General features: G+C 49.6%; 2 protein-coding genes across 5 annotated transcripts in view; one reads left to right on the top strand and one right to left on the bottom strand.

The window, feature by feature from the left end:
• WDR48 (WD repeat domain 48) overlaps positions 1 to 16,354 on the top strand; it is a 44,119-nt gene extending 27,765 nt beyond the window's left edge. For 3 of the 4 annotated variants that reach the window (XM_028106992.1, XM_028106991.2, XM_088026683.1), the window contains exons 12-19: positions 3,023 to 3,130; positions 3,460 to 3,556; positions 6,014 to 6,109; positions 8,579 to 8,684; positions 9,634 to 9,721; positions 12,073 to 12,149; positions 13,524 to 13,716; positions 14,345 to 16,354. In XM_028106992.1, the coding sequence (XP_027962793.1) occupies positions 3,023 to 3,130; positions 3,460 to 3,556; positions 6,014 to 6,109; positions 8,579 to 8,684; positions 9,634 to 9,721; positions 12,073 to 12,149; positions 13,524 to 13,716; positions 14,345 to 14,440 (861 nt within the window). In that variant the 3' untranslated portion in view covers positions 14,441 to 16,354. Of the gene's footprint in view, positions 1 to 3,022; positions 3,131 to 3,459; positions 3,557 to 6,013; positions 6,110 to 8,578; positions 8,685 to 9,633; positions 9,722 to 12,072; positions 12,150 to 13,523; positions 13,717 to 14,344 lie in introns of those variants that run through there. The other variant, XM_088026685.1, reaches the window with a different exon arrangement.
• On the bottom strand, positions 16,348 to 27,029 carry GORASP1 (golgi reassembly stacking protein 1). Its single transcript, XM_028106993.2, has 9 exons — positions 26,875 to 27,029; positions 23,067 to 23,147; positions 22,023 to 22,226; positions 20,677 to 20,763; positions 20,405 to 20,535; positions 19,959 to 20,151; positions 19,292 to 19,442; positions 18,700 to 18,849; positions 16,348 to 18,460 (listed from the first exon to the last, which is right to left on the bottom strand). Exons 1-9 carry the CDS (start codon positions 26,935 to 26,937, stop codon positions 18,210 to 18,212), a joined length of 1,311 nt encoding a protein of 436 aa, XP_027962794.1. The 5' UTR covers positions 26,938 to 27,029; the 3' UTR covers positions 16,348 to 18,209.
• Between the last annotated feature and the right edge of the window lie 62 nt (positions 27,030 to 27,091).

Here is a 27,091-nt window from a genome sequence, read left to right as displayed (position 1 = left end):
TAAAATCTTTTAAAAATAACTTATAGGCAGATTGAAAAGTTTGCTTTTCTTGGTGGTGTTGGTATATTTGTTCAACACCTATTTCCTGGATTGAATGAATATTGTGGGCAGAGAACTGTGTTAAGAGTCATAGATGACAGAGTCTGTACCATGATCCCCTCTGGTAGGGACAAGGGTAGGGAAATGGGAAGGCCTTACAGATAAAAAACAGACAAATCACAGGGTAGTTTATGGACAAGGGCAATTACTTACAACTAGAGAAATCAGGTGAGCTTCGAGCTGAGCTTCTTCGTGGTGGAGAAATCATTTGAAGAGGGTCTTAAAGAATTCCAGCAGATGACTAATGGTAGGGCATTTTAGGAAGAGGGAGTGAATGACAAAGGCACAGGGAAGGTAGTGCTCATTCAGTGACTCTGAGTTTTGTGTAATTGGAGACTAGAGGGAATGTTGGTGGGGGGGTAGGGGTGGAAGGGTGGAAGGTGCCATTCAAGTCATTTCCCAGAGAATCTTGAATACAGGCCCCACAGTTGGCCTTCTTTGCTATTCCCTAAAGAATCTTAATCTTAGATTGTATTGGAACAGGAAGAATCCCATGCCCAGAGCGACAGTGGTCTGTGTAATGGGGAAGAAGCTGGAAGGCCGGGTCTTCAGCATAATGACTTGGGGATCTCAAGGAAGAGACAGATGTTGGATACATTATAAGGAAGGATTGAAAAGCTCTGGGGTTTTGGTTAGGCTCCTGGTTAGAAGAAATGTCTAGATCTAAAGAATAAGATAAACAGCTTTCTTTCTGAGAAGGGACTGTCTGAATAGAAACCTTGGCCTGACTAACACTTTCCCTCCCCATGGGGCAGGTGTACAGGAAGTCACATAACGAAGCAGTTGCCCGGTGAGCATGGTTGCAGAGCCAAGAGGCTTTAGTAGTTGAATGGAAAATGAAATTGCAGCAGACTCCAAAAGTCCAATTGGGTTTTCTTACTTTAGAGATACACTTCGCAGGGGACTAAAGACTCAAGTTTGTTTCAGAGAGGGGTGCTATGGAGACTGGGAGGATCCAGAGCAGCCCTGAGGACCTGGTCAGCAGGAACTTGGCTACTCTACCACTGACGTGGCCCTAGTTCTGCCCCATGGCTGGGCTTCCCCTCATGCTGCCCAGCACCTGACGCTCTCCAGAACATGACAGAATCTAATTGGGCCAAGCTACTCTTTCGGGGTGGACTGACTGATTTTCTGCCGGTGGATCTGATGTTCGCTCTTGGGCAGATTAGCCAAAGCCTTGGTAGAGTCCTGCTGCCTGAATGGGAGGTAGCTCTGCTTAGATGGGGCAGTGACCTGGCATGTTCCATAATTGGCATTTTTGTATCTCTAGCAGCTTTCAGTACCCAGACACTAGACCCTGAAGTGTCAAGATCAAGTGATTGGGAGTAATGGACATGACATTAAACAGAAGTAGGGAGTCAGGAGTATTTAGGAACATAGGCTCAGAGTGAGATAAGAGTTTCATTCTAATCTTGGTTCTTTTAGCTACTAGCCAAGGGATGTCTGGAACATACTGAACCTCTCTAAACCTCTGTCTTTATTCCTAAAATGTGGGTGGTACCTATTTCTTGGTGAGGTTAAGGAGGTGTTTGAGAAGTATTTATCGTAGTGGCTGGCACATAATAATAGTTAAGAAGCTGTTACACTAATGTAAGTGAGAGATCAGATATTTATCTGGACTAGGATGGAAAAAAAACAGAACGATGAAGTGTTGAGGCCTGTGGATAAGAGGGAGCTTGAATAAAAGTATAAACGAAAGTAGCAGAGTGAGTCCCAGGTTCCTGGGTCAGATAGTTTGGTAAGTGGAAGTGATGAGGGGGGGTGATGTAAGAGGGAAAATGGATTGATGGGGGAACAGGGGAACATGCTGAGCAAGACAATGAGTTTGAGTTTATGTGAATGTCTAGGTAGATAGGACCTCATGCTCCAGTAAATGAGCTGGACCGGAGAGACAGGCTCAGCAGTCAGCGTCTGGTGGATTATAACTGAAGCAATGGGAACATCAGAGTTTCCAAGGGATACATCTGTACTGAAGAGAAAAAAACCAGCCATCACCCTTCCGGGAACGGTTAGAAAAGAGGAAATCACAGAGCTGTATAATAAACGGGTCAGAAAACCAAGAACCAATGGCGGCTCAAGAACTAAGCAAGCATTTCCCGAAAGGGCTTGTGGTTAGCAGCACTGGCCTACGGAGGGTTTGCATCCCATTTGGAATGTAACGTGCCTGGGACTTAACCAGTAGGGAGGATGGTGTGGAGGGGAACAGTCTTGAGAGAGTCCTAAGAGTAAAAGCCAGATAGAGTGGGTTGAGTAGTGATTGGGAGGTAGTGGAGCAATCTTTGGTGAAATTTGACTTTGGGGAGGTGGGCAGGAAGAGGCAGTAGTGAGAGAGGATATAGGGATGGGAGGGTGAAGCAAAGATTTTGTTTTGGTGTTCAGGTATTTTTGAGATGAGAGTAATTGGAGTGTGTTCACTGCTCATGGGAAGAAGCCAGGAGAGCATGAGAGAGTAGATGACGGTACCAGGTCCCCAAGAAGTGAGGGGGTCCGGAGCACAGCATCAAGGGACACTTTTTTCCTCGCACTGGGAAGAACAGTAGCACAGAGCTAAGGGGATTTTGTTAAGGCTTCTCTAATTTTGAGGAGTGGAGGTCAGTTCTGTGCTGAGGGGCAGTGAGGGAGGTGGCAAGGCCAAACATGAGGGTAAATATTTGACTGGGGTGTTGTGGAGAACTGACTTTGGAAACGGAAGAAACCCCAGGTAGCAGCAATGGTGAGGCTGGAGACCGCCGTACACTTACGGCGGGAATATTGGCAAGGATTTGAAAGGCCGGCATGCCCTTTGTGGGTGTCGATGTCGTCCAGGATGTTTTTAGACTCTATTTAGACAGATGTGAAAATGTGTAAAATTTTGAACACTTAAGTCAAAATCATTTTACCACTTAATATTGATAATTACCATACTTTCTTTTTTACTGTATAGGCTTGTAAAGTTGAAGACCTGGGCAAAGTGGATTTTGAAGATGAAATTAAGAAAAGATTTAAGATGGTATATGTGCCAAATTGGTTCTCAGTAGACTTAAAAACAGGGGTAAGTTAGCAACTGGTGTTTGTATTGTTTGGGATAGTTGAAAGTTTCTGATACAGCTCAAAATTAAGTATTATTACTTACAGAGTCCTATGTTTTTAAGTGTGAAGGCAGTAAATTTTTCATGTTAATACTTGCAAAATGCAGTTTAGAATGCCTTTTGGTATCCCAGTAAATTAAATTGTAGTTGCAGTGAATCACATGAAACACATTTTGGTTCTGAATCTGTGGCTTAGCTCTTCAGTCAAATAGTATAGATAAATAGGGCCTTAGAGACTTATTTGGAGAATATATTGAAATGGAATGCCACTAACAGTTTTTTCTTTTGACAGATGTTGACTATTACTTTGGATGAGAGTGATTGTTTTGCCGCTTGGGTTTCTGCAAAAGATGCTGGCTTCAGCAGCCCTGATGGGTCAGATCCAAAACGTGAGTTTAAGTGTCCTCCTTCCCTTCCTCCTTTCAAAAGTGAAGGTGGATCTGTGCTGAGTTGGGGGTTTTTTTGTTGTTTTGATTTGTTTTGTTTTTTGCTATCTGCTCTTTTATTTTTTTAACAGTATTTGAGGTTTTTTTGTTTTTATTTATTTGAGGTTTTTTAAATCATTTCTCAAGAAATCCATATATTCTCTCATGGAAATGGAAAATACTATTCCATTTTAAATGTTTTGGGGGTCTTGATTTTTCTCACAGTCTGTGGTTTAGCTTTAACAATTAAACACTCAACACACTCTCTACCCTTAAACCTTTCTGGAAATCTGTTAGGATAGGCAAAGTGAAGCTGGGAAACAGTTCTCTTGTTTTCCTTTTTTTTTTTTAATTGAGATATAATTGACATAACTTTATATTAGTTTCATCTTCACATGTACAACCTGATTCAGTATTTGTATTTACTGCAAAATGATCACAAGTCCAGTTAATATTCATCATCACAGTACATAATTACACATTTTTCCCTTTGTGATGAGATCTTTTAAGATCTCTCTTAGCAACATTCAAATATGCAGTACAGTATTATTAACCGTAGTCACCATGTTGTACTTGCATCCCCGGGACTTATTTATGTTATAACTGGGAGTTTGTACTTTTTGACTCCCTTCATTTCCCTACCCCTGCCTCTGGCAACCACCAGTCTGTTCTCTGTATCTGTGAATTTTGGTTTTTGGTTTTGATTTTGTTTAGTTTTGAGAGTCTACGTATAAGTGAGATTATATGGTATTTGTCTTTCTCTGTCTAACTTACTCTACGTAGCCTTCAAGGTCCACCTAAGTTATTGCAAATGGCAGGATTTTGTTCTTTTTTATGGTTGAGTAACATTCCATTGTACATACATACCATGTTTTTTCTTTATCCATTCGTCCATTGATGAACATTGGTTGTTTCCGTTATCTTGGCTGTTGTAAATACGGCCGCATTGAACATGGGGGTCCATATATCTTTTCCAGTTAGTATTTCATTTTCTTTGGCTAAATACCCAGAAGTGGAATTGCTAGATAATATGGCAGTTCTATTTTTAATTTTTTGAGGAACCTCCATACTGTTTCCCACAGTGGCTGCACCAATTTACATTCCCACCAACAGTGCACGAGGGTTCCCTTTTCTCCACCTTTTCATGAACACTTGTTATTTTTTTATCTTTTTGGTAATAGCCATTCTAACACGTGTGAGATGATAGCTTGTGGATTTGATTCGCATTTCCCTGATAATTAGTGATTAGTAAGCATTTTTTCATGTACTTTTTGGCCATCTATATGTCTTCTTTGGAAAAATGTCAATTCAGATCTTCTACCAATTTTTTTTTTAAGATTTTATTTTTAAATAATGTCTACACTAAACATGGGGCTCGAACTCAAAGTTACAAAATCAGGAGTCACATGCTCCACTGGCTGAGTCAGCCAGGCGCCCCTTTCTGCCCATTTTTTTAATTGGATTGCTTGTTCTTTTGCTGTTCAGTTGTATGAAGTCCTTATATATTTTGGATATTAACGCTTTATCAGATACATGATTTGCAAATATTTCTCCCACTCCGTAGGCTGCCTGTTCATTTTGTTGATGTTTCCTTTGCTGTACAGAAGTTTTTTAGTTTGATGTAGTCCTACTAACTTTCTTTTACTTTTGTTGATTTTGCTTTTGGTGTCAGATCCAAACAATCATCACCAAGCTCAAGGAGCTTGCTGCCTATGTTTTCTTCTAGGAGTTTTATGGTTTCAGGTCTGACATTCAAGTCTTTGATCTATTTTGAGTTAATTTTTGTGTATTGTGAGAAGAGACTCATAAAAGTCTATTATATTTTGTTGACTATATCTTTGGTTGGTATTCTCCTAAGAATGTAGCATGTAGGCATACCTGATGTATATATATATAGTTTTAGTGGCTCTCTATGGAAATAGTTCCTTAAAGAATGTAATTCCTGTTTTTGTTTGTTCATTTTTAAAGAATGGCTATTTATATCTGAACAACCAGATAGAATATGTTTGCTCCATATTATTACTTCTTTAAACATTCTAAGATAAATATTAATAGATGTGGCAAAATCTTTCAAGTCTTGCTTTTGAACATCATTGGCATTGGGTTAAGAATTTAATATCGGGGCGCCTGGGTGGCTCAGATGGTTAAGCATCTGCCTTCAGTTCAGATTGTGATCGCAGGGTCCTGGGATCGAGCCCCGCATGGGGCTCCCTGCTCAGCGGGGAGCCTGCTTCTCCCTCTCCTTCTACTGCTCCCCTGCTCGTGTTCTCTCGCTCTGTCAAATAAATAAATAAAATCTTAAAAAAAAAAGAATTTAATATCAGAATATGTGGAAACAATTTTTATTCCTTTCCCTTTGTTTTTAGGCTAAAGCTAATAACTCTTTTCCATTTCTTTTCATTTTAATTAACTCCTTTGCAGTGAACTTAGGAGGACTTTTACTCCAGGCACTCCTAGAATATTGGCCTAGAACCCATGTGAATCCAATGGATGAAGAAGAAAACGAAGTAAACCATGGTTCGTATTTTTATATCAGGATAATTGATTTAAAATTACTTAGAAGTTTAAGAGGCGCCTGGGTGGCTCAGTTGGTTAAGCGACTGCCTTCGGCTCAGGTCATGATCCTGGAGTCCCGGGATCGAGTCCCACATCAGGCTCCCTGCTCAGCGAGGAGCCTACTTCTCCCTCTGACCCTCCCCCCTCTCATGTACTCTCTCTCTCTCTCTCAGTCTCACTCTCTCTAAATAAATAAATAAATCTTAAAAAAAAAATTTTTTTAAAAATTACTTAGAAGTTTAAAATACTTGGACAGTTTGTTATTCCAGGAAGGTTTAAGAAACATTTAAGAAGCATTTGCTAAGTCATGACATAATTAATAACTTGTGATGTGTCCAGTTTATCACCCTCCCTTCCACAGATCAAAGAACATCCAGTCTTAACTAAGATTCCAGGAGCACTTTCAATCAGTGAAGCTGCTCAAGAGGGGTTAAAAAAACCTCTACATATTTAAATGACCTTTGCCCTTAAAAGCAAGTAGCTTAGCAGCCTTCTTTCAAAGATATTTCTCAAGAGTAGCTATGGCCCTGCAGGACTTACCTCCAGCACCAGCTACATCGAAAGCCATTTCTGTCCTTATGTCATCATAGTTCACGTCAGCCTGAAACACAGACATTACCAGGTCCGGTGATTCTACCTGATCTTCGCTCTAAACGTTTCAGAAAATCAAATTCCAGCTCAGAAGTGTCAGGATAAGTGAACAAATATGTGTAAGAATTAATGTCACTGAGGACATTGTAAAGCTGTGCGTGCCACAGGCAGTGGTGGTAACTTTCTCTGGGCAGCAGAGAACATGTTTTGAATTTATAAGTCTGGTTCAGTTTGATTGAAGAAGGGGGAAAAAAATTTCACAGCTCGTGTGTTACCTGCAGCCGGTTGAAGAGTCCTTGAGTCCCACCTACCACGGGCTTACTCTGCTGAATATTCTCTGAATTCTCTGAAGATTCTGCTGAAGATGGTCCACTTCTGGTGGTCAACAGTGATGAGGATCTCCTGCCAGAGACTTTGTTCTGGCTGACTCATCCAAAATGATTTTTGGAGTTTAAATCTCTTGTGCAAGGATGGCATGCTTCTCTGCAAGCCATTCTTCTGATATCCCTGTCAGAGAGGGCACTGACCCCATCCGTGGTGGCTTTTTTTATGTAACCTGGCCCACTCCCCTCCCCATCAGAATTGTACAGTGGCCTCTGAGCCAGAGAAACTCAATGGAAAGGTCTTTCCACAGAGGCTTGAAAAAGCTGAGTTTTAGTGTGGGCTCTGCCATTTAGCAGCTGTGTCACTGTGGGCATGTCGTTTCCAGTTCTTGGCTCATCCTTCTCCATCTGCAACATGACAGGCAGGATGCCCTTAGAGGCCCAAGTGGACGATAAAGGTCAAAAACTAGTAGTACGGTCGGCACACCTGGCATCCAGGCTTTGGCTATGGAAGTAAGGAAACCCCAGATCATCCTTAAAATCAAACTGCCATAGTAAAGGCAGAGCAGGACCCACCCATCTCCTCTTCCAGCCCGACGGCTGCTTGTTCCACCTGTGCAGTCACCTGCTGTACCAGCACCATGACCAGTGGACTCTTGAGAGTCATGTACATTCTACTCAGTGAGCAGCTCAGGTATTCGGAGGCCTATAGTGAGTTGTAGGTGGGGTCGATAGAGATAAATGGGCATGAACTACATACTCTAGGGACTGACATTCTGGTGGGGCAGAGAGGACAGAGGGAAGGACAGAGGACAGAGCAGAGGACTGCTCTGAGGACAGAGCAGAGAGAACATGATGAGGTCAGAGGGAAGCATTGGTTGTTGCTACAAGAGAGGGTCTGAAAGTACTGTAGGGTCAGAGGGTGAGGTTGCTTCCAGATTCACTAGGGATGCCTTTATGAACAAGGTGGTACTGGAGTGCGGCTCAACCATACTTGGTCAAAAGATTACAGAGAAAGCAGAGTGAAATGAAATCAAGAGAGAATAATAAAAAAGGGATTTTGACTTCACTGAGGATTTTATTTTTCACCAATACTGCTGCCATTAGTTGTGGCTGCCATTAAGCATCAATTTTTGTTTCTGGCCCAAGAAATTTTTCTGAGCTTGGTGTTCTACACACACACGCACACGCACGCATAAGGCGATTTTAAACAGACTGTCCTAGACTTTCCTGTGGCTGAAGTGGAGTTCTCTTTTTGTTTCAAATCTCAAATGTTAATCTCTTCTATTAAAATTCTCTGAAATTATACAGTCATTTCCCGTAAGGTACATCACAAGTTGCTTTACTTCTTATTCTTTGTAGAAATTTAACTTTGATTTGTTTTTTATCTGACCAGCTGATTTATCAGACTTGTTTTAAAAACTCTGCAATGTTTGAAGCCTGTAGAAACAAAATGTTTAGAATCTGTGTTTTTAGCACTAGTTTTGGATACTGACACCATCTCCATTTTTCGTAGTAAATGGGGAGCAGGAGAACCGAGTACAGAAGGGAAATGGATATTTTCAAGTGCCCCCCCACACCCCTGTGATCTTTGGTGAAGCTGGAGGACGCACACTGTTCAGGTAGGGGCATGGAGGGCTGTAGACTCTGCCTAGGAAATCATCCCATTTGCTAAGAAGTACTGACTCAAACGTGGTAACTTGTTCTGGGGATGTGAGGGATTTGGAAGCTTTTCCATTTCCATGAGATGGTTAAGCGTCTGATGCTATTAGACCACATTCTAATTGAGAGCTGAGCCTCTTGTGTTAAAATGAGGTCAATACTTTGCTTTAAGGCAGCTTCTGTGGTGGTTTCTACAGGAAGCTGTCACTTTCTCTACTTAGCTGACGTGACTGCCGGGATCAGGGAATCACCAGAAGTCCCTGCTCCTAGAACAGCATCAGAGTAGGTAACTTCCCTCAGGCTGACCACACAAGATGGGCTGGGCTGCTCCTGAGAATCGTGCTCAGCGGTGCCCAACCTGAGGTGTGAGACTGTCCTTCATGAGGCCCTGCCAGGAAGCTGGCCTAGCTTCACCTCAGGTTGCCAGCCAGGCCCTGGTGGAATCACAGGGGAGAGCCCAGTAGAGTCTTCTGTAGGGTCAGAAGTAAGGAGAATGCTTGTCTTGCCCTTAAGCTCAGAATTCTCTTCCTTTATGGTAAACTCCTGAGAGTGTGTTGACCAACACTGTCCTGGTCCCTGTGATGTGTGGAGGCCTGTGCCATGCCCTGCAGCCCTGGCAGGGGACGTGTCTTGAGTGTGTTGCCTGCACCCAGCATTCCTGTCGTCACCCGAGGACTCAGAGAAGCAGCTCTTGTATATGCGTGGCCTCAGGATGCGGGGTCCTGAGTGTTAGCACCCGTTGCACCTCTTAGCCAAGTGAATCATTCTGCCTGGCTGCACTTTATTTCCTCAGCTGTCAAGTGGGGGTCATCCCAAATGAGCTCTAGGGTCCCTCCCTCTAATGTTTGTTGACAGTGGTTTGTCATTTGTGCTGCTTGTGTCCCTGACTACCTGATGGGTTATGTTTAGGCTGCTCTGCCGAGACTCCGGGGGTGAGACTGAGTCGATGCTTCTTAATGAGACGGTGCCACAATGGGTAATTGACATCACTGTGGATGTAAGTGTCCTCCACTCCTGCTTTGCCCTTTTGTTCTGTCCAAATCACGAAGGAAATTAATAGCAGCTTTAGACTGTACAGTCTTACGTTAGTAAAAACCAGGCTGCCAAAGGGAGCCCTCCTCTGCTTCCCTGCCATCCCAAAGTTGCGGAAGAAGGACTGGTAATTAGTTATGTATCTGTTTATATCTTTGTTGGATTTAGTTATAAACGTAAGATGTGCTTATTAAAGAAAATAATAAATGAATCAAGTGAAACTCCCATCTCTTTCCCAGTCATTCCTCTCTTCCACTCACTCCTGTCCTTCCCCCTGGAGGGGGTAACTAGTCCTAGACCAGGCCATAACCTTCAGGACTTGGTTCTGTGCACACACAAGCAGGTACCGCTGAGGAGTGTGTCCATGCCCCTATGTGTACACACACACACAGTTCATTATTTTGCACAAAATCTATTATACATACTGTTCTGCAACTTGGTTTATTTTGGTTTTTCACTTAAAAATATATCTTGGACATCCTTCCTTGTCTATATATGGGTCATTCCTCTTTAATGACTACATAGTATGTCTTTGTATAAATGTACTGTAAATTATCTAACTGGTCCCCTATGGATGGACATTAAGGTTGTTTCCAATGTTTTCTATTACAAGCAATGCTTCAGTGAGCATCCTTGTACATGTGTCTTTGTGTACTTTTTAGGATAAATTCCTAGAAGTGGAATTGCTGGATCAGAGGGCACGCATATTTTCAATTTTGGTAGACTCTGCCAAATGGCCCCCCACAAAAGCTATAGCAGCTCTCGCCAACACTGTACGTGTGCCCGTTTTTCCACACTCACCAACACTGGGTACTTTCAGTCTTTGCTAAAAGACGGCAAATATCTCATTGTCTTAAGGTGGGCTGTTGTTTTTCACATGTAGTGAGGTTAAGCATCTTTTCATATTGGCCATTTGTATTTCTTCTGTGAGTTGCCTTTTTATAGTCTTTACTCATTTTTCTTTTGGGTAATTTGTGTTTCTTACTGATTTGTAGGATTTCGTCATATTGAATATTAACCCTTTGACTATTATCTGTGTCTCTCAATCGAAGTTTTACTTTGTTCATGGCTGGTGTCTTTTGCCAAGCAAAAAGTTTGAATTTTTATGTAATCAGATTGGTCTTTTATGGCTCTGAGTTTCATGTCTTGCTTCAGTATTTCCTCCTCCAAAGTAGCAAAAATGTATTCTCCTCTAGTAGGTCTGTGATCATTGTGTATGTCTAGTTCTATAATCTATTAGAATTTATTGTTTGTTATCCAAGTAGGATGCTAACTATCTCCAGATGGTTAGCCATGTGCCAAAACAATTTTTTGGATTAATCTATCCTTTTCCTACTAATTTGAAATGGTATCTTTATCATATACTAAATTTCTGTATACACATGGGTCTGTTTCTAGACTCTCTTATGTGCTGTTGACCTGTTTTATATATTCCTAAAGCCATATGAAAAGAGATTTAATCTCTAAAACTTTCAGAAAATGTGTTTTTTGTCCCAGATATACCTCCAAGAACTTAAAGCCAGTGTGGCACCTGATGGATAGTCTATGGTCTTCTCTAAATCCAAGCTCCCCATAAACCACTACTTCCTTTGAGTGTGAAAGTCACCTGGGATGCATTGCTGACTTTAGGCCTGTGGCTTATTCCTGAGAGGAGACATCCAGACAGGATATGACATGGAGGCTCGGAGGGGATTAATACCCAGAGAAAAGATGACCAGTTAATTTTATCCTTCATCTAAGTATGTGGTTTACTTCCTGGTAGACATCTTGGTGGTTGGCTGAAGTTTCCACTCTCGCTTAAAACCTCAGACCTGAGGTCAGAGGGAAAGAACGTGGAAGGACCTCAGTGGCCTTTTCAGTTGGATGATGGGCCTTACCAGCCTAGAGTGTACGGTTTTGCTAAAAGGTGAATGTTGTGGGTTTCTCTCAAAACACCGAACTTTGTGTTTGGGCCTTTAGGTATCAGCCCCAATGTTTTAATGTGGAATTGAGATTTTTATTTCTAGGGCTTTAAGAGTTAAAATTTGTTTCCCTTTAATACCTTGAATTATTTGAGAAGAGGCATCCTGCAGCTTCATATTGCCAATGACATATCATTTGTCTCACATATCTTTTATTACAAAACTAAACATGATACTTTTCTGATACATTTTCACTAAAGCTGACTTGGATGATTTGATAGCTTACTATACATTTCATAGAAAGTCAGTTTTAATTGTAAAATAACTTAACTTGAAAATCATGTTTTTCTATTGATGTCATTTTCATTCATCAGCTACTCAAAACAATCATACCTTTCTACTTTTAATATTTCAGAAAAATATGCCCAAATTCAACAAAATTCCTTTCTACCTCCAACCTCATGCATCTTCAGGAGCAAAAACCTTAAAAAAGTAAGTAAGGGCAGTGTCACGTGATATCTTGATCTAATTAATTGCCAGAGCTTTCTTCTTCTTTATGATTGCTTTTATAGTAAAGGAGATCTAAAGCTAGTTTTATAATATTGAAAGCTTATACAATTTACCATTTACCAAGTACCTCCTGTGGTAGGCCACAGATGTTCAAAAAAGTAAGACTTGGTTTTTGTCTCTTGCCACAGCATAGTTTAGGACAGACACAATCTCTGTATAAAAACTGCTCTTAGGGATGCTTAGAGAATGATGAGAGTAGGGGAAAGAAATGAATTGTGGGCTGGAGCTTTCCAGAAAGGCTTCTTGAAAGACATGGAGTTTGAGCTGGACATGTAAGGAATGGATAGAATTTCAAAAGAGAGGTATTCCAAGTCCAGGAAATGGTTTGATTGAGATGTGGAAGTGGGAGCATGCACAAGATCCTGAAAATTAACAAGTACCAGTGTAGCTGCAGCAGAGGATGGAGGGGTGGCCAGAAGTGGAAAAGGAAATCTGAGGTCTCATGGGTATATATCCAAGCAAGTAAAATCAACAAGACTTGAAAACTTTTTGTTAGGGAAATTTCTAAACATATACAAAAAAGAGATCAGGAGCATGAACCCCCATTGTCCTATCAAATAGCTCCAGGGTTATCGACACATGGCTGAACATTTTGCTTCATCTCTATCTCTACCTCGCCTCCCTCCCACCCACCTACACACACACCCCAGATTATTTTAAGCAAGTCCTAGATTCAACTAAATTTAATGACTGAAGTTCAAGATGGCTTTCAGAGTTTGAGCCTGAGCTACTTGGGTTGGCCATTTTTAACTGATGTTAGCGATACAAGGTAAGTAGGTTTGGGGGTGAGGAAATTGATGAATCTGGTTTGGGACAGGTAGAGTTTGAGGTGCCTGTGGGATGTCCATCTGGATATACACAGCCAGCTGTTGGGCTTTTGGCCTGGAGTTCAGGCAGGAGGTCTTGGCTGTAGGGCCGAGAGCCGTAGGAGAAATGAGCACCGGGGAAATTGGAGCCTGGTAAACACTGGGGGCTGCCTTCCCGGCCAGGAGCATTTCGTTTGCCCATGGTCTAGGATCATCTTTAAGGGAATAAAACCCAGAAGGCTGTTCTTGATGTATATGTAAGTTTTAAGAACACGTATTTAATCTCACTTACACGTAATCTGTGTCTTAGGGGAACACTCTGGAAATGTGTTGGCAATTCTAGAACTAGGTTAAGGCAGTAACCAAAAACACTTCTTGGTTTATGTTTCTGTGCTATGTTTTATCTTTATCCAATGTGAACACCAAAGAATATTTAAGAGACAGTATCCAGTGATTTCGTGATGGCACGATCTGCTCTTGCTTTTTACAGGGATAGACTCTCTGCTAGTGACATGCTTCAAGTCCGGAAAGTAATGGAACATGTTTATGAGAAAATCATCAACTTGGATAATGAGTCGCAAACCACTAGCTCTTCTAATAATGAAAAACCAGGAGAACAGGAAAAAGAAGAGGATATTGCTGTGTTGGCAGAGGAGAAAATTGAACTTTTGTGCCAGGACCAGGTAAGTGCACTTGAGGACCATAGCCGTTTTTTTCCAGTGCCGATGTTCAAAAAGTTACATGTGGTGTGATTATGGTTCCCATGTCTGTTACCTTTGGGAGTGCTGGGTCTTTCCCACCTGTTGGTGAGGCCCTTTCTGGAGGGGCCTGCAGCCAACCCTAAAGTTTCTATTTATCCCAGTGAGGTTCTCGGGAAAAGGACATGGAGATTGAAATGCACACACAAATGGTGAATGTGGTGGTGGCTTTTTTTTTTCCCCCGACAAGAAAAAGACACATGATCGCCTTGATTGGCAGAGCAGTATCTGCCGTGTTGGTGTAGGATGTGAAGCGGAGGTGGGTGGAGCATTGGGGGAACTGTTTTAGATAAAGATGCACTCGAGGCACTTCCTCAGAGGGACGGCCGAAGGTGGGATCTCTGGCCTAGCCGCACCAGCCGCCCGTCTCTCAGTGCCCACGTTCGTGTCTGCGTGCGTGGGGTCTCTGCCAGCAGGAGCAGGCCACCAGGCACGGGTGGGAGGACTAGCTAGCTAGATCGCCCGATGAGCGTCCTTAAGTTCGCAGTAAAGGTCTTGGATATTTCCAAGTAGAGGCTTTGACATTATTTATTATTTATTTTTTGCTGTTCAGGTTTTAGATCCAAACATGGACCTCCGAACAGTGAAGCACTTCATATGGAAGAGTGGTGGTGACCTCACCCTCCATTACCGTCAGAAGTCCACGTGAGGGGTGGGCGAGCGCTCCTGGGTATTCATTTACTGACCTTCCTCTATGGCCCCGAGAGTAGTCCTAGGAAGCCCACCAAGCCCCAACGGGAGCAAGACTTCTAATGGCCGATTTGGTATGGACAGGGATTCTCTTTCAGTTGAAATGACTAATTGCAATGTAAAATAGAAACGTCTCCACGTGTAGATTAAGCTGTCCCCAGGGAGGCAGAGAATGCGAGAACACCCCACAAGCACACTGTGTCTTGTGAGATGTACAGAGAACGGACGGCAGGCCAGCAGACTTGGCTTCCTCCTTTCGTTTCAAAGGACCTTATCTTTGTTAGCACTTGTTAGAGACACATAGGTAGAGCCACATCTGTCACTGTGTTTCAACTTCAAACCCACATGCTCTGTAGCTTTTCTAAGAGTACATTCCATTCATGCAGCACCTATGAAGGCTTTTTCCAAGTCGGTCATTAAAAACAAACAAGTTAAGACAGTTGTTTTTAATAGGAATTTGCTCTTGTACAATTCCAGAGCCAGCCCATTTCATAATAAATTATCCTTGTTGGGCTTGTTTTAATATTGCATCTCAGATGCATTCTTTTAGGAAGACCTGTAGAAATTCTGGGTGCTGGACCATAGCACTTGGACCGCCAGACTGGAGTATGCCCAGCAGTGCCCAGGGCTGCCGCACCCCCACAGTGCCCCCAGCTGTGCGGCAGCCACGGGCAGGTGCAGCACCTTCCCTGCCCCACGTGTCCAGCTTTGTCAAGCGGCCAAGCCACGTGATGCCACAGGTTTGTGCTCTGGGTGAGCAGTGCAACACCATCGCAACTTAAGACCACAAGGAGATACTCACTTCATTTAAATGCTACCTAAAATGTACGGTGTCAGAGAAAAAAGGATATCCTAGTGAGTTAACTTGATATTCACATCCTGGAAGTATACATACTTGTTTTCTCCAGTTTTATATGCAGGTTTTTGTTGTGGTACCTGTATCGAGCTCTTTTCGTTGTTCTTTCTAACAATCTGAAGCTTTCATAGAATCATTTGATTCTTGTACAGAATATAACTTATTGGGGATAAACACTTCAACTTTTGGCAGGAAAAAAAATAATTTGGATTCTCCTCAAGGTCATTTGTATTCAGAATAGAACAATGGTCCACCGCCGTAAAACTACTTTAAGACAAGCCTCCTGTAGGAAGCCAAGAGCACAAGTGCCTTCAGAGGGCAGTTTATTCCAGTCCAGTTGCCTCCCCAGCTCGTGTGCGGTCTGTCCCCACAACTGCAGGGACGGGGAAGGAGTGGGGAAGGTTTTTTCTTTTCTACATCTTCACAGGTTCAGCTGGAGGCAGCTGTTGGGCCTGGGTCCAGACCTTTCTATTTGAGATATTCTTACCTGCACAACTGTAGAGACAGGGTTCCCTCACTGCTGGTCAGCCTCCTTTGGAAAGTGGACAGGTCACTGCCTCCAGCACTTGGAAGAAGTGAGCAAAGATGTGCCACATTTCCAATGAGTCTTTCCCCCTTACACAGAGAGCAGCCGGCTTCTTTTTTTAAAAATCCTTTCTATCTGTTGGATACAACAGTGCACTTTTGGTGCACATTTTTTAGCAATAGTTGTGAATTAATGGCAAAAACAAAAAACATCCTACAACTCACTTGTCAGCCCTCCGCTGTGTTTGTAGGAGGGGCCCTTGGGCTAAAGAATGCGTTTTGCTGGGCCATTTTGCCCTGTGTGCCGAGCCTTGAGGGGCGGCTGCGCTCCCTTCCTGTCATAGATCTGACCCTCAGCATGCTTCTCTTCTTTTCCCTTCCAGTCAAACCAGTAACAGTTTCCAGAAAATTTGACAGTCTGCAATGCCAAAAGGGTAAAAATCTGTATTTCACAGTTGTATAGAATAAAGGCTTTAGTTACAATATTTCAAAGTGTAGTACACCTTTATTTCTTTCACTTGTCATTTTCCTTCATAGCAGATTACAGAGAAATTCTGGTTCCATGTTTACCCTGGCAGTCATTAGCATCAGTACCCATTTTATCCCCCTGGTTAGGGCAGGGAGTGTGTCAAAGTGAGGGAGGGAAGAGCCAGAATCCTGGGGTGAGGGTGACTTTGGGCCAGACTACCAGGCTGCAGTTCAGGGAAGCTGGCCTCAGAAGAATCCTGTGGTGATTCATTTCTACTTCCTAGATCCCTGCAGGCGCACACTGGGCTCCCAGACAATCCCAGAACCCAGCTCCAGCCCTGGCTTCAGACACAATGCCTCCCGGGTTCGGCAGGCTTATCAGCTGCCACGGTAGGCTTGACAAGGCCTTGCTTCAAATTGTAGTCACAGTGCTAGAAATTCGAAGTGTTTGCCCATTGGGGGCCTTCCCTGCGTATACTTGGTCTGTGCGCCCCAGAGCACAGTCCTCGTCCTGGGGGCCTAACGGAACTCTGAATGCTGTTAAGTGCACACATTACAGGCCGAGCGGCAAAGGTGGGACTTCCAACTGGGTAGCAGCTAGAAGACAAGGCCAGAGGCGGCTTTCGTGGCAATCAGCAAGAAGTGGGCAGGTGAGGGACTTCAGGCCGTGAGGAGCTGTTCCTGCACGGAGCCCTCCTCCTCCTCCTGCAGGAACCAGGGAGAGAAGAACTGGCCTAGTCCTAATCTCTCCGGGTACCTGGGGGTGGAGGGAACAGCCTCCTTCCATACTCTGGGAAAGAACGGAATGGCCCTTACCCACTCTTGTCCAGGCCCCTTGTTCCCCCTTAGGGTGGGAGCTGTGTGTAAAGAGATCCAGTCAGGACTGGCTTTGAGAGTCTGCTTAGGACGGTGAGCTTAAATTTGCCATTTGTATTCACCACTGGGGCTGCCTGGATGCCTTGTATCTATTTAGAAGAGATGGCTGTAGAAGTTGGGGAGCTGACAGGAGTCATCACTAGGGATATTGGGTCTGTGGCGTGTAGGCCCTGGGGAAGAAGAAACATCGTGGTCCAAGGACAAGTGAGTCTGCTGACGGGCCTGGAATTTCCAACCCTCCTCTCCCAGGAGAGGGGGACGAGGTCACTGCTTCTCTCCTCCGGCTGTGACTGGCGGACGTCAGCCAGCCGGAGCCAACTGTGCAGGGTAGCATAGAGATTGAGGGCACAGGACAGAGGAGATGGTAATGGGAGTCCCCAAGGGCTAGCTGAGCTGCGCAAGAATCAAAGCATGCCCTGCCAAGTGTTAGGCGAACACTCCAGACCTGTCCCTTCCTCCTTCACTCCATCTGCACACACGACCCTGTGTGGACCCTGCTGCCTCCTGGGCAGCCACAGTGACCAGAGCAGGAGCAAGCACTGGACTCAAGGGTACGTGGCCAATAGATGCCCTTCCCCAAGGCCCACGGCCGCCTCTCCCTACCCACTGAGGCTCTTTGCCCCACCCAAGCAGCAGAGTCCTTTCCTCTCCTACCCCAGCTCTTGTAAAACTTAATCTGGGTGCTGCTCCCAGCCTCCCACCACCCCAAAAGGATTTGAGACTCTCAAACAAGTGCCCGATTCCCCAAAGCCAGGACCATCAGGCACAATTAACGCTGGGAGGTCATCTCTTGGACACCAGTAGGGTCTATGTGGACACAAGCCCCGCACCCCCCCCCCCAACAGCCGCAGAAGTCCCTGCACATCCTGGGAGCCATTGCCTAGGAAGCTGCACGCTGGGCCGGGATCAGGCAAGGGGCTGGGCTATGGAGTGTGGCCTGAGCTGCTTCCGCACATCTAGGCCTCACAAAATGCCATCAGGGGCCTCGACACAGCCAAGGGCGTTATTCGGGGGTGGAGAGCTGGGCCTGGCTGGCTGCCTCCTCAGCCTCTGCCTCGAAATCTGGGCTCTCTGTGCTTGCCGGCTCCTCAGCCTGCGCTTCGAGCAGCTCAGCAGACAGCCCCTCTTCTGGTGAAGCTGCAGAGGTGAGGCTGTCAGGAAGGGTTAGCTGAGGCAGGTGGTCTGGCTGGGCCTGGGTGCCTGGGCTATCCGGGAAGGAGACCTCAAACTCTGATCCGGACCATGTGGCCTCACCTGAAACATACAGGGAGGGGATGAGGAGGCCTGCAGAACCCCGGGCCAGCGTGGCCTGGGACAGCCACCACTGACTTCCCCCCCCCCCGACTCCCACCCCAGGCACTGATGGGGAAAGGGAGCTTTTGGCTCTGTTTCACCCAAAGCCAGCCTCCCACCCAGCCGAGCAACTCAGGGCCGCCTTGCCAACAACGCAGGGTCCCTCCTGGAAAGCTTCCGCAGGTGTGTGGGCCACTCACCGCCACGCTCGTGAGAACCGCAGCTGGAGACGTCCTCGGGCCCGGAGGCTGAGTGAGCTGTGCGGGTCAGCTCTGTGGCTGAGGGCAGGCTGGGCCGGACACCGGCACTGCTGCTCTCCAAGAGGGAGAGACCCGACACGGCCAGGAAGCCTAGGGGAACGGTGCAAGTCTTCGCCAGCACAAAACCCAGACTCCTGGAAGGCCCATACCCTGGGCTCACTCAGCCCTGTTCCTAGGGCACCTGGCCCGGCCTGAAACTGCAATCTGAGCCCATGGGGGCGCCCCCGCCCAACCCCAAAATGTTCCCCACTGCCTGCTGCTGAGGAAAAGGAACAGCACAGTGGCAGAGGGCCTGGACCCTGCTCTGTCCCCACTCTGCTGCATGACCTTGAGCAGGCCGCTTCCCTTCTATGGATTGCAGTCCCCGCCCCCATTTGGCACCCCGGACCAGCTCATCTGCAACCATCTGGGCATGTATGAGCTAGGAGGCGGCAGCAGGTCTGAGGAAGGTTTGGCGCTGCCACGGAAGCCTCACCCTCAACTTGGGGCCCACTTCAGCACCTTAGCCTCCTCTCCAGAGCCCGCTCACTACCTGGGTCCATGACACGCTGCACTGGAGGGGGAGGCTGAAGAGGAATCTCCATGGGACGTGGGAATCCCCCAACGTCTGCAGCACCATGGCTGGGACTCCCAGGCTCAGAAAGCTGTCCCTCCATGAAGGAGCCAGGTGCCTGCAACAGAGCCTACGGGGGCCAGGGAAGAAGGAGGGAACAGGGCAGGGGCAGTCAGGACAGAGTAGTCCAACCCCGGCCCACACTGGCCATGGAAGCACCGCTCTGTGTGACGGAGCAAACAGCCGTGGGGACCTGCCCTTCCCCTACAGGGGATCTAAAGTCGGGCACGAGAGGCCTCTGGATGCCAAGCCCCTGGCCCAGTATTACCACAGACTCACTGAGGCACAGCACAAGGCTCTGCGCACCCGAGCCTCCGTTTCCCACTCGTGAAAGGAAAATGACAACTAGTGCCTTGCCATTACCCTCACCTCCAGACCCAAGTGGCAGGAGAACCAAAGTGGGCTTCACTGTCCCAGGATGGGACCACCTGCTTCCGCTGGGTCCCAGAAGCAAGAAAAGCCTCCCAACGGCTCCACAAATGGGCCCCTGGTGACAGCAGCCTTGAGTCGTCTTTTCCCAGGTGCCAGGCCCCTTTGCCCATATGTAGCTCCCCCTTCCCCACACTGGCAGATGCTCCCCTCGTACCTCCATGTAGTCATCCTGCCTGGAGCCTATTTCTGGGCCAGGAGGGGCAGGAGAGTCCTGGGGGGTGGGTCCAGGTGGCGGGACATCAGGAGGCGAGGCACCAGGTGGCAGGGCATCGGGTGGCTTCTTGTGGCGGCTGGGAGGCTGGGTTGGGATCCGGTGCAGATACCCGTAGCCAATACCACAGCCCAGACTGCCGAAGTCCAGAAACATTCAATCCAGGGGATTGTCCCATAGCCCTTCCTAGACCTGCCAACCCCACCCAGTCCTGGCCGTGAGGGGCAGAAAGGGTGCCTCCTGGACCAGTGGTCATCCTCAGGCTCCCTGGACCCAGAGCCCTGCCTCTGCCACCCCACCATGGGATTCGGAGCGTCCATGTCCCGTGGCCAGATCCAGCCAGGGCTCTACTGGGCCCCCACCCCGCCGCCCTCCAACTGAGGAAGTACCTGCCCTCTCCACCCCAGGCTGCGTTGGGAGTTACAGTCACCTCCCGGCAGGAGTCGGACTCGGAGTTGTAAACCATCAGCTTCAAGGGCTTCCCCTCGTGGGACTCGATGAGTGTAAAGAAGTCCTCGGACTACGACAAAGCCAGCGCCTGAGCCCCACTCCCAGCACTGGAACTGGAGGCCTCGACAAAACGAGGCCCTTCTCATCGACAGCACCCATCTCCACACCCTATCCAGGGGGGCCTGGGGAGGGCAAACCAAAGGTTGCTCACCTCCTGGAGGATCTGGTCTGAGCCAACCACATAGTCTGTGTAGGGGCACAGGCCAGCAAGGGAGGCAGGTGAAGAAGGTTCCACGTCCTGGGGAAAGAATCACCAACCACCCGTCTTGCTCCTCGAGTTGGGGATTGCGGGGGGTTGGTGCTTGGAGGGGGCTGCCTCTCTAGGTACTGAGCGGGACACTTGTCCTTGGGCTCCAGGTCAGGACCTCAAGCCCATACTCCTACTCCACTCCCTCATTTCCCGACCTCCCGCATGTGCACAGCCTGCCCAGCAGAGGGCAGCACCACAGCACCGCTCACAGCCTTGAGCTCCGGAATCTGACCTGGGTTAAATCCTGACTCCACCAACCTCTAGCCTGTAACTGTGGACAAATACTTAACCCCCTAGCGTCAGTTTCCCCACAATTAAAAGGAGGATATGCAGTACTTCCTCATAGGGTTGCTGAGAAGATTAAAAATAGAATATAGGTAAAGAATGAAAACCACAGGTTGGCCCCACAGTAAGTCCCAATTGTGCTGTTACTGGGGCAGGCATATGGCTGAAGACCCCTGTGTTAGGGGCTGGAGGCAGGGGCAGTGAGCAGAACTGGGTACAAGGATCATTTCCTCCCTTGGGAAACTCTACCACTCCCAATCTCCCAGTCTCCCCGAGAAATGCAAAGGGATTTGCCTCATCACCCCCACTGCACTCATGGGCAAACCGAGGAAGGTTGAAAGGTTGAGAAGTCTCCCACGAGAAGTTAGTGAGCAATAAAGGAGGCTAGAAATCAAACCAGTCCATTTCCAGCTCAGGGCACCCTCCTTCCACCAAGCCCTGGGAGCATTCAGATCGGGGGCACCATCAAAGAGTGTGTGTGTGTGTGTGTGTGTGTGTGTGTGTGTGTGTGTGTGTGTGTGTGAACAGACACTGACAGCAACATCTGTGACAACTCAATCACTGAGATTCAGGAAGACCCAGCCCCCAGGCACCCGCCCAAGGCCCAAAGGGGCTCTCAGGGGACCTGCCAGAAATGACTGGATTCTGGTAATACCATAGAGTCTACCAGAAAAGACAGGATCAATAAAGACCAGCAGCAGCAGCCTTCCGGCAGTACAAGCACCCCTCCAGTAGATGGTAGCCCACCCCTCAAAATAAGAAACCAAGGTTTAGAGGGTGAGAAGGTGCCCCAAGTCGCCTGGCTAACAAGCAGGGTGCACAGTTCAGGGGATGATGAGTGGCCCTCAGGGACCCCTCTCCCAGGAGCACTGGTTGTTGGCCTTGCCCAGATGCCCCCCACACCCCACCCTTAACCCCTGGGCCGCCGGCCGCCCCCCCACACCCAGCCTGTGCCCACTCACCAGCACATGCCACACGTGCTCGCTGGCCCTGCGGAAGCTGCAGAAGCGCACACTGGCCCCCAGCAGGCCCTGGCCGCCCCACATGTTGCTGGGCACCACTTCCACCTCGCGCACCTTCATGGTCTTCATGTTGAACACCTCCAGCTTCACGGGCTTCTCCACATTGGCCTTCAGCAGGGCCTTCAGAGTGTCATTCTCCTTGTTCTGCGGGGGCAGTGGGGCTGACGCCAAGGGCCCCACCTCCACCCCAGGTTGGGGCCCCTCAGACAAGTCTGGGTCTGACATGGGGAAGGGCCCAGGAGACCAGCTGCCCCAGCAGGGTCTTGTGTGGGCGTGGGCCAGGGCAAGGTCTGGGCCTCCGACCACCGTAACCCCATCACCCCTAAGCACCACAAAACCCGCCTCCCTCAGCCCCCCGGAAAATACAACAGAGAGAACAAAGAGCCTGCTTGGTCCAGAGCACTGCAGGGCTGCCCCTCTCTGACTCTCTGAGCAGCCCCTTGGCCACCCTGACACCTCTCATGCCCCAAGAGGCAGGCCCCTTAGACCTTGTGGCCAGCTCCAAGAGCCCCCTCACTGCCCCTCCACCCCAGAAAGCTCAAGAGCTGGGCACTGGGCAGGGCCCCGGTCAAGCTGAGTACAGGCCTAGAAGGAGGAGAGATGGGCTGGGCCTCCCTCCAGAAGAAAAGGGACGCAGGAGCAGTGTGGGGCCTGCTGTGGGACAGGAGACACACACACACACACACACACACACACACACACACACACACACACACACACACACACACACACACACACACACGGCAGGCAGCACGGGGAGCCTCACCGCCACACACACACACACACACACACACACACACACACACACACACACACACACGGCAGGCAGCACGGGGAGCCTCACCAGCCTCGAGTGACACACACACACACACACACACACACACACACACACGGCAGGCAGCACGGGGAGCCTCACCAGCCTCGAGTGACACACACACACACACACACACACACACGGCAGGCAGGTAGCACGGGGAGCCTCACCAGCCTCGAGTGCCCGATGGTGATGATGAAGTCAAAGTAGGGCTCCAGGCCCGCCTGCTGGGCTGGGGAGTTCTCCTGCACCTGTCCCACAGCAGAGGCCACAGTCACGGCACCAGCCTTGTGACTCCCCAAGAAACCCCCCCACCCCCAATGTCAGAGACTGTCCATCACCACTTCCGCTGTCCCAGCCAGGACCCGGGCACTGCACGACTGTTCCAGGCAGGCCCCACGTGGGCATTGTCAGGGTAGCTCCATCCTTGGCAAGACCGTCCTCTTTAGGAAATGGCTCTTGTCTGATCGTGACCCACACATCATGCTTCCAGAGATGCCTCACAGGAGAGCCCAGGGCAGCTCCGGGGGCCTCTAGTAGACCACACAGACACAGGGTGGCAGAGGCCTGTGGGGAAGCTGGGGCCACTGGGAAGCCAGCAGGTTTGCCAGAAAGGTTTCGATGTGGACAGGAAGGCAGGGCCCCAGGATAGATGGAACCAGAGCGGTGCTCAGAAAGACAGAGAGGGTGGGCAGTCTGTGGCCAGAGGCCAGAGGGCCCCAGACCCTGTGGTGACAAATCAAGCTGAGCTGGGCAGGCGTGGGAGCTGCTGAGGAGTGCGGCTGAGGGAAGCAGACGCAAGGGACAGGGAAGAGCCCAAGCTGGGAGCCCTGTGAGAGGGAGCCCCGCGAGCAGGGCCGAATCCCCGCCTCACAGCCTAGTCTCCACTACTGTGTGGGACGGCTCCTAGCCCAAGGGGGCCTCCAACCCTGTACTCCGGAACTCACTGCTGTCCCCAAACACACAGCAACCAGGCCTCCCAGCTGGGGTAGAAATCCATCTCAAAGGCCCCATTTACAGAGCATTGCTCAAACAATGCAGCCTTTATCCCCAGGGCCGGACCCTGCGGTGGGCCCCACACCCTCAGGCCTTTGGCTGTGAGCACTTGATGTCCTGCTGGTCAGGCATCAACCCAGAGGACAGAGGGCTCATGTGGCTTCAGGTTCTGGATGCCTCCACCATGGGAAGGCCCTGTGGCTTCTTCCGCCACCCACCAGCCCCTACAGTCTTGGATTCCCCAAGCTGAAGGAGAGCTCGCCCTGAGCCTTGGGATCCAGGCTAATTCGCCCCCGGAATTAGGACGCCCTTCTAGCTAGGTCACCACCCACTGAGCCCCTGCTTGCCACCCCCAGAGGCTGCCATGGCTTCCAACGACAGTGAGCCCAGAAACCGACTCCAGTCCCAGTTGGCCTGCGACAGGGGAGCTCTGAGCCCTGCCCCTCTCTCTTCATGGGCAAGCTGGGACAAGGTGTCTTTTGAAAGCCACTGGACAGTTACTCATGCCACTCTGCCTCCCTCTGCTCCTGAGGCCAGAGCCACCCAGCTGCCAGCCCGCTGCCCTCCTCAGTTACTCCTTGGCAGCTGCCCTCCATCATTACTGAGGTCCAAAGGCTCAGGCCTCCAATCCCGCGGCCCTCTCCCCACCCTCCGCCGTGACCTTGTCCCCTGGCTGTACTCCACTGCCCTGGCCCCGGGCCTTGCCATTGCCCACTAGGGCTCTAGCGCAGAAATAATCTAGGCGGCTGCCACCACCGCACCCCCGCTCCCGCCACAAGCGCTGCCCCCTGTCCGGCTCTCCTTTGGGGGCTCCCCAGACCCTGGGACCACAGGAGCTCCCTCCACCCCACAGCCCCTCGATGCTTGTTGCTTTCACAACACTTTCCACCGAGTTCCCCATCAGGGGATTTAACGTAATTAAAGGGACAGCAGCTGACACTTGCTGAGGATTGGCTTGGTCCCAGGGGACTGCGTCACCTGCCCTACCTTGCATTTAACCCTTTTACTAGCACCGACTTCCGCAGGAGGAAAAGTACTCCATTATTCAGAAATCTGACCCCAAGAAGTCCAACCCAGAGCCTGCACAGACAGGTAACAACCATTTCCTGGGGGGACCCTCCACACCTCTAATCTCACTGAGGGCAGGGACTTTTCCAACGTGCCTGGCACACAGTGAGAATGCCAGCATTTATAGAAGAGAGCACGCGTGTTCTTCAGTTTTTAAAAATTGTAAGTAGGTAATGTCACACTTCCGCAGAAAACGTCCCGATGGCTCCACGGGGCAGAAGAAAATCCTAGATCTTTGGGGCCCAACAGGCCCCTGCAAAATCTGGCCTCATCCTGTACCGCTTGTCCTCCTCACATGGGCCACCCCACTGATGCACACCAGCCTCATCTCCTGCTCTTCCTCAACCCAACCGGTGCAACCCATCTCAGGGCCTCCCTCAGCCTAGAACGCTCTTCCCCTAAGTATCTGTACTGTCCACTCCTTCCTTCCCAGGTGTCTTGATGTGAGGCCTTTCCTGACCCCTCCATCCAAAACAGCACCCACTCATCCTCTGTACACAAGTGCTCTACTTTCTTCTTCTCCCCAGCGCTGATCACGGCCTACCATAAATTTCTATTTCGTCTGTCTCCCTTCTCTCCGCGCCAGCAATCAAGGGTAGGCCCCATAAGAAGAGGGACGATGTCCGTTCCGTCCACTGCTTTATCTCTGGCACCCAGAACTCAGCCTGCCAGAGCACGTGCTCAAAAATACCTGCTTTTGTGGATGGAAGACCTCCAAACCCTTCACCTCTCCACTCAGCCCCTCTCCCACATTCCCCCCACACTGCCCCACCTCTCCCTCTTGCCAAGTCCTCAATTTCTTTGCTTGCCATCAACCTGCTGGAAGATTCTCCTGATGGGATGCATTCCACTGTCCGCCTTTTATGTCAGGTGCCTCACCGTGATGCCAACCAGAGAAAGCCCATCGCCCAACACCGGGCCTGTCAACTCTGGGCCCTGAAGCCAACCTGGCTTTCCTTTTAGGAACCCCTCCTTTAGCCTTCCCGTCAGCAGCCAGGCACCGAGGGGACCAGCTTGCCGCCCTACACTTGGGTCTGCAATCCATCCACGGTGACCATGGAAGAACACGAGGTCCTTCCTCGCTGCCCTGTGGGTTCGGAGACTCTCCTGCCCCTCTCACCTCCTTCTCCACAGTACACAGAGCCACCCCAACTCTCCATCTGGCTGTGGGCCCTCTCCTCACCTTCAGACTCTAGGAACCCCGCTCCGTCTCCACTTTGCCCAGAACTGCTTGTCCAGACCTCCTGGCCCCTCCCCTGCTGCCAACGCTCGCCACCCCCGTGCCTTCTGCGGCATTCTCCTGGCTCTCCCGCTGAGGCTCTCCCTCGAGAGTTGGCACTGCTCCTCGAGCCCCGGACCGGAGGCCTGTCCGACGCCAAGACGGCGGGATGCGCGCCGGCAGTCTCCTTGGCAGTCGGCGTCCACTTGGCCACCCCGACTTCATGGACCCGAGGGCGGGGAACTAGGGTCTCGGCCTTGCTGGCTCTCTCCCCAGGCCCAGCAAGGAGGAGATCACAAATACGACCTAAGTGCATAAGTGCGTCCCGGCTGGACCTGGAGTAATCTGCACCCGGGAGAAGTGCCATTCCGGGCGGCCCGACCGGACCAGGAAACGCTCCCGCTTCCTGCATGGCTGGCACTCGGGGCCGGCGCCCGGCCGACGGCGGCCGCAGACCGGCCGGGGGCCAAAGAACCGCGGCACCGCCTCCCGCGGGCGGCTCCCACCCGGAAGGAGGCACACCCCCCACCGGGAAGGAGGCACACACATCCCCCCCTCCACCGGGAAGGAGGCACACCCCGGCCGCTCGGGGGACCGGGACCCCGCCGCTAACGCCCTCGAGCCGGCGATCAGACGTCCCCTCGCGTCCGTGCGGGCGCCCCGCCAAGGTCACCGGCGCGGCGGGGGCGACTCACCCCGTGCAGGTGGAAGCCCTCGGCGCCGCCCGCGGGCTGCTCGGCGCTGGCGCCCAGACCCATGGCGGCGGCCCGGAGGCGCAGCCCGTGTCCCGTACCGCCGTGCCCACCCTGCCGCCCAACCGGGCGCCACCAGCGCGCACTCGCCCTCTCGGCGCTCGATTGCCGGCGCCTTGTCACGTGGGCGCCTGCCTTTCCCACCCCTGACTCTGACGCT

Source organism: Eumetopias jubatus, unplaced genomic scaffold (genome assembly GCF_037043125.1).
Source record: "Eumetopias jubatus isolate StellerSeaLion01/CBP00866 unplaced genomic scaffold, mEumJub1_p1.0 scaffold_1, whole genome shotgun sequence".
NCBI classification, from domain to species: Eukaryota; Metazoa; Chordata; class Mammalia; order Carnivora; family Otariidae; genus Eumetopias; species Eumetopias jubatus.
This window is presented reverse-complemented; position numbering and strand designations above follow the sequence as displayed.

What these genes read in the sequence shown, in the direction of transcription:
- GORASP1 (XM_028106993.2), bottom strand. Translation starts at nt 26,937, where the DNA reads ATGGGTCTGGGCGCCAGCGCCGAGCAGCCCGCGGGCGGCGCCGAGGGC. An exon ending in AGGGCTTCCACCTGCACGGG is followed by an intron (nt 23,148 to 26,874) that starts GTGAGTCGCCCC and finishes GCTGTGGGACAG; the next exon opens with GTGCAGGAGAACTCCCCAGC. An exon ending in AGCACGTGTGGCATGTGCTG is followed by an intron (nt 20,764 to 22,022) that starts GTGAGTGGGCAC and finishes TTCTTTCCCCAG; the next exon opens with GACGTGGAACCTTCTTCACC.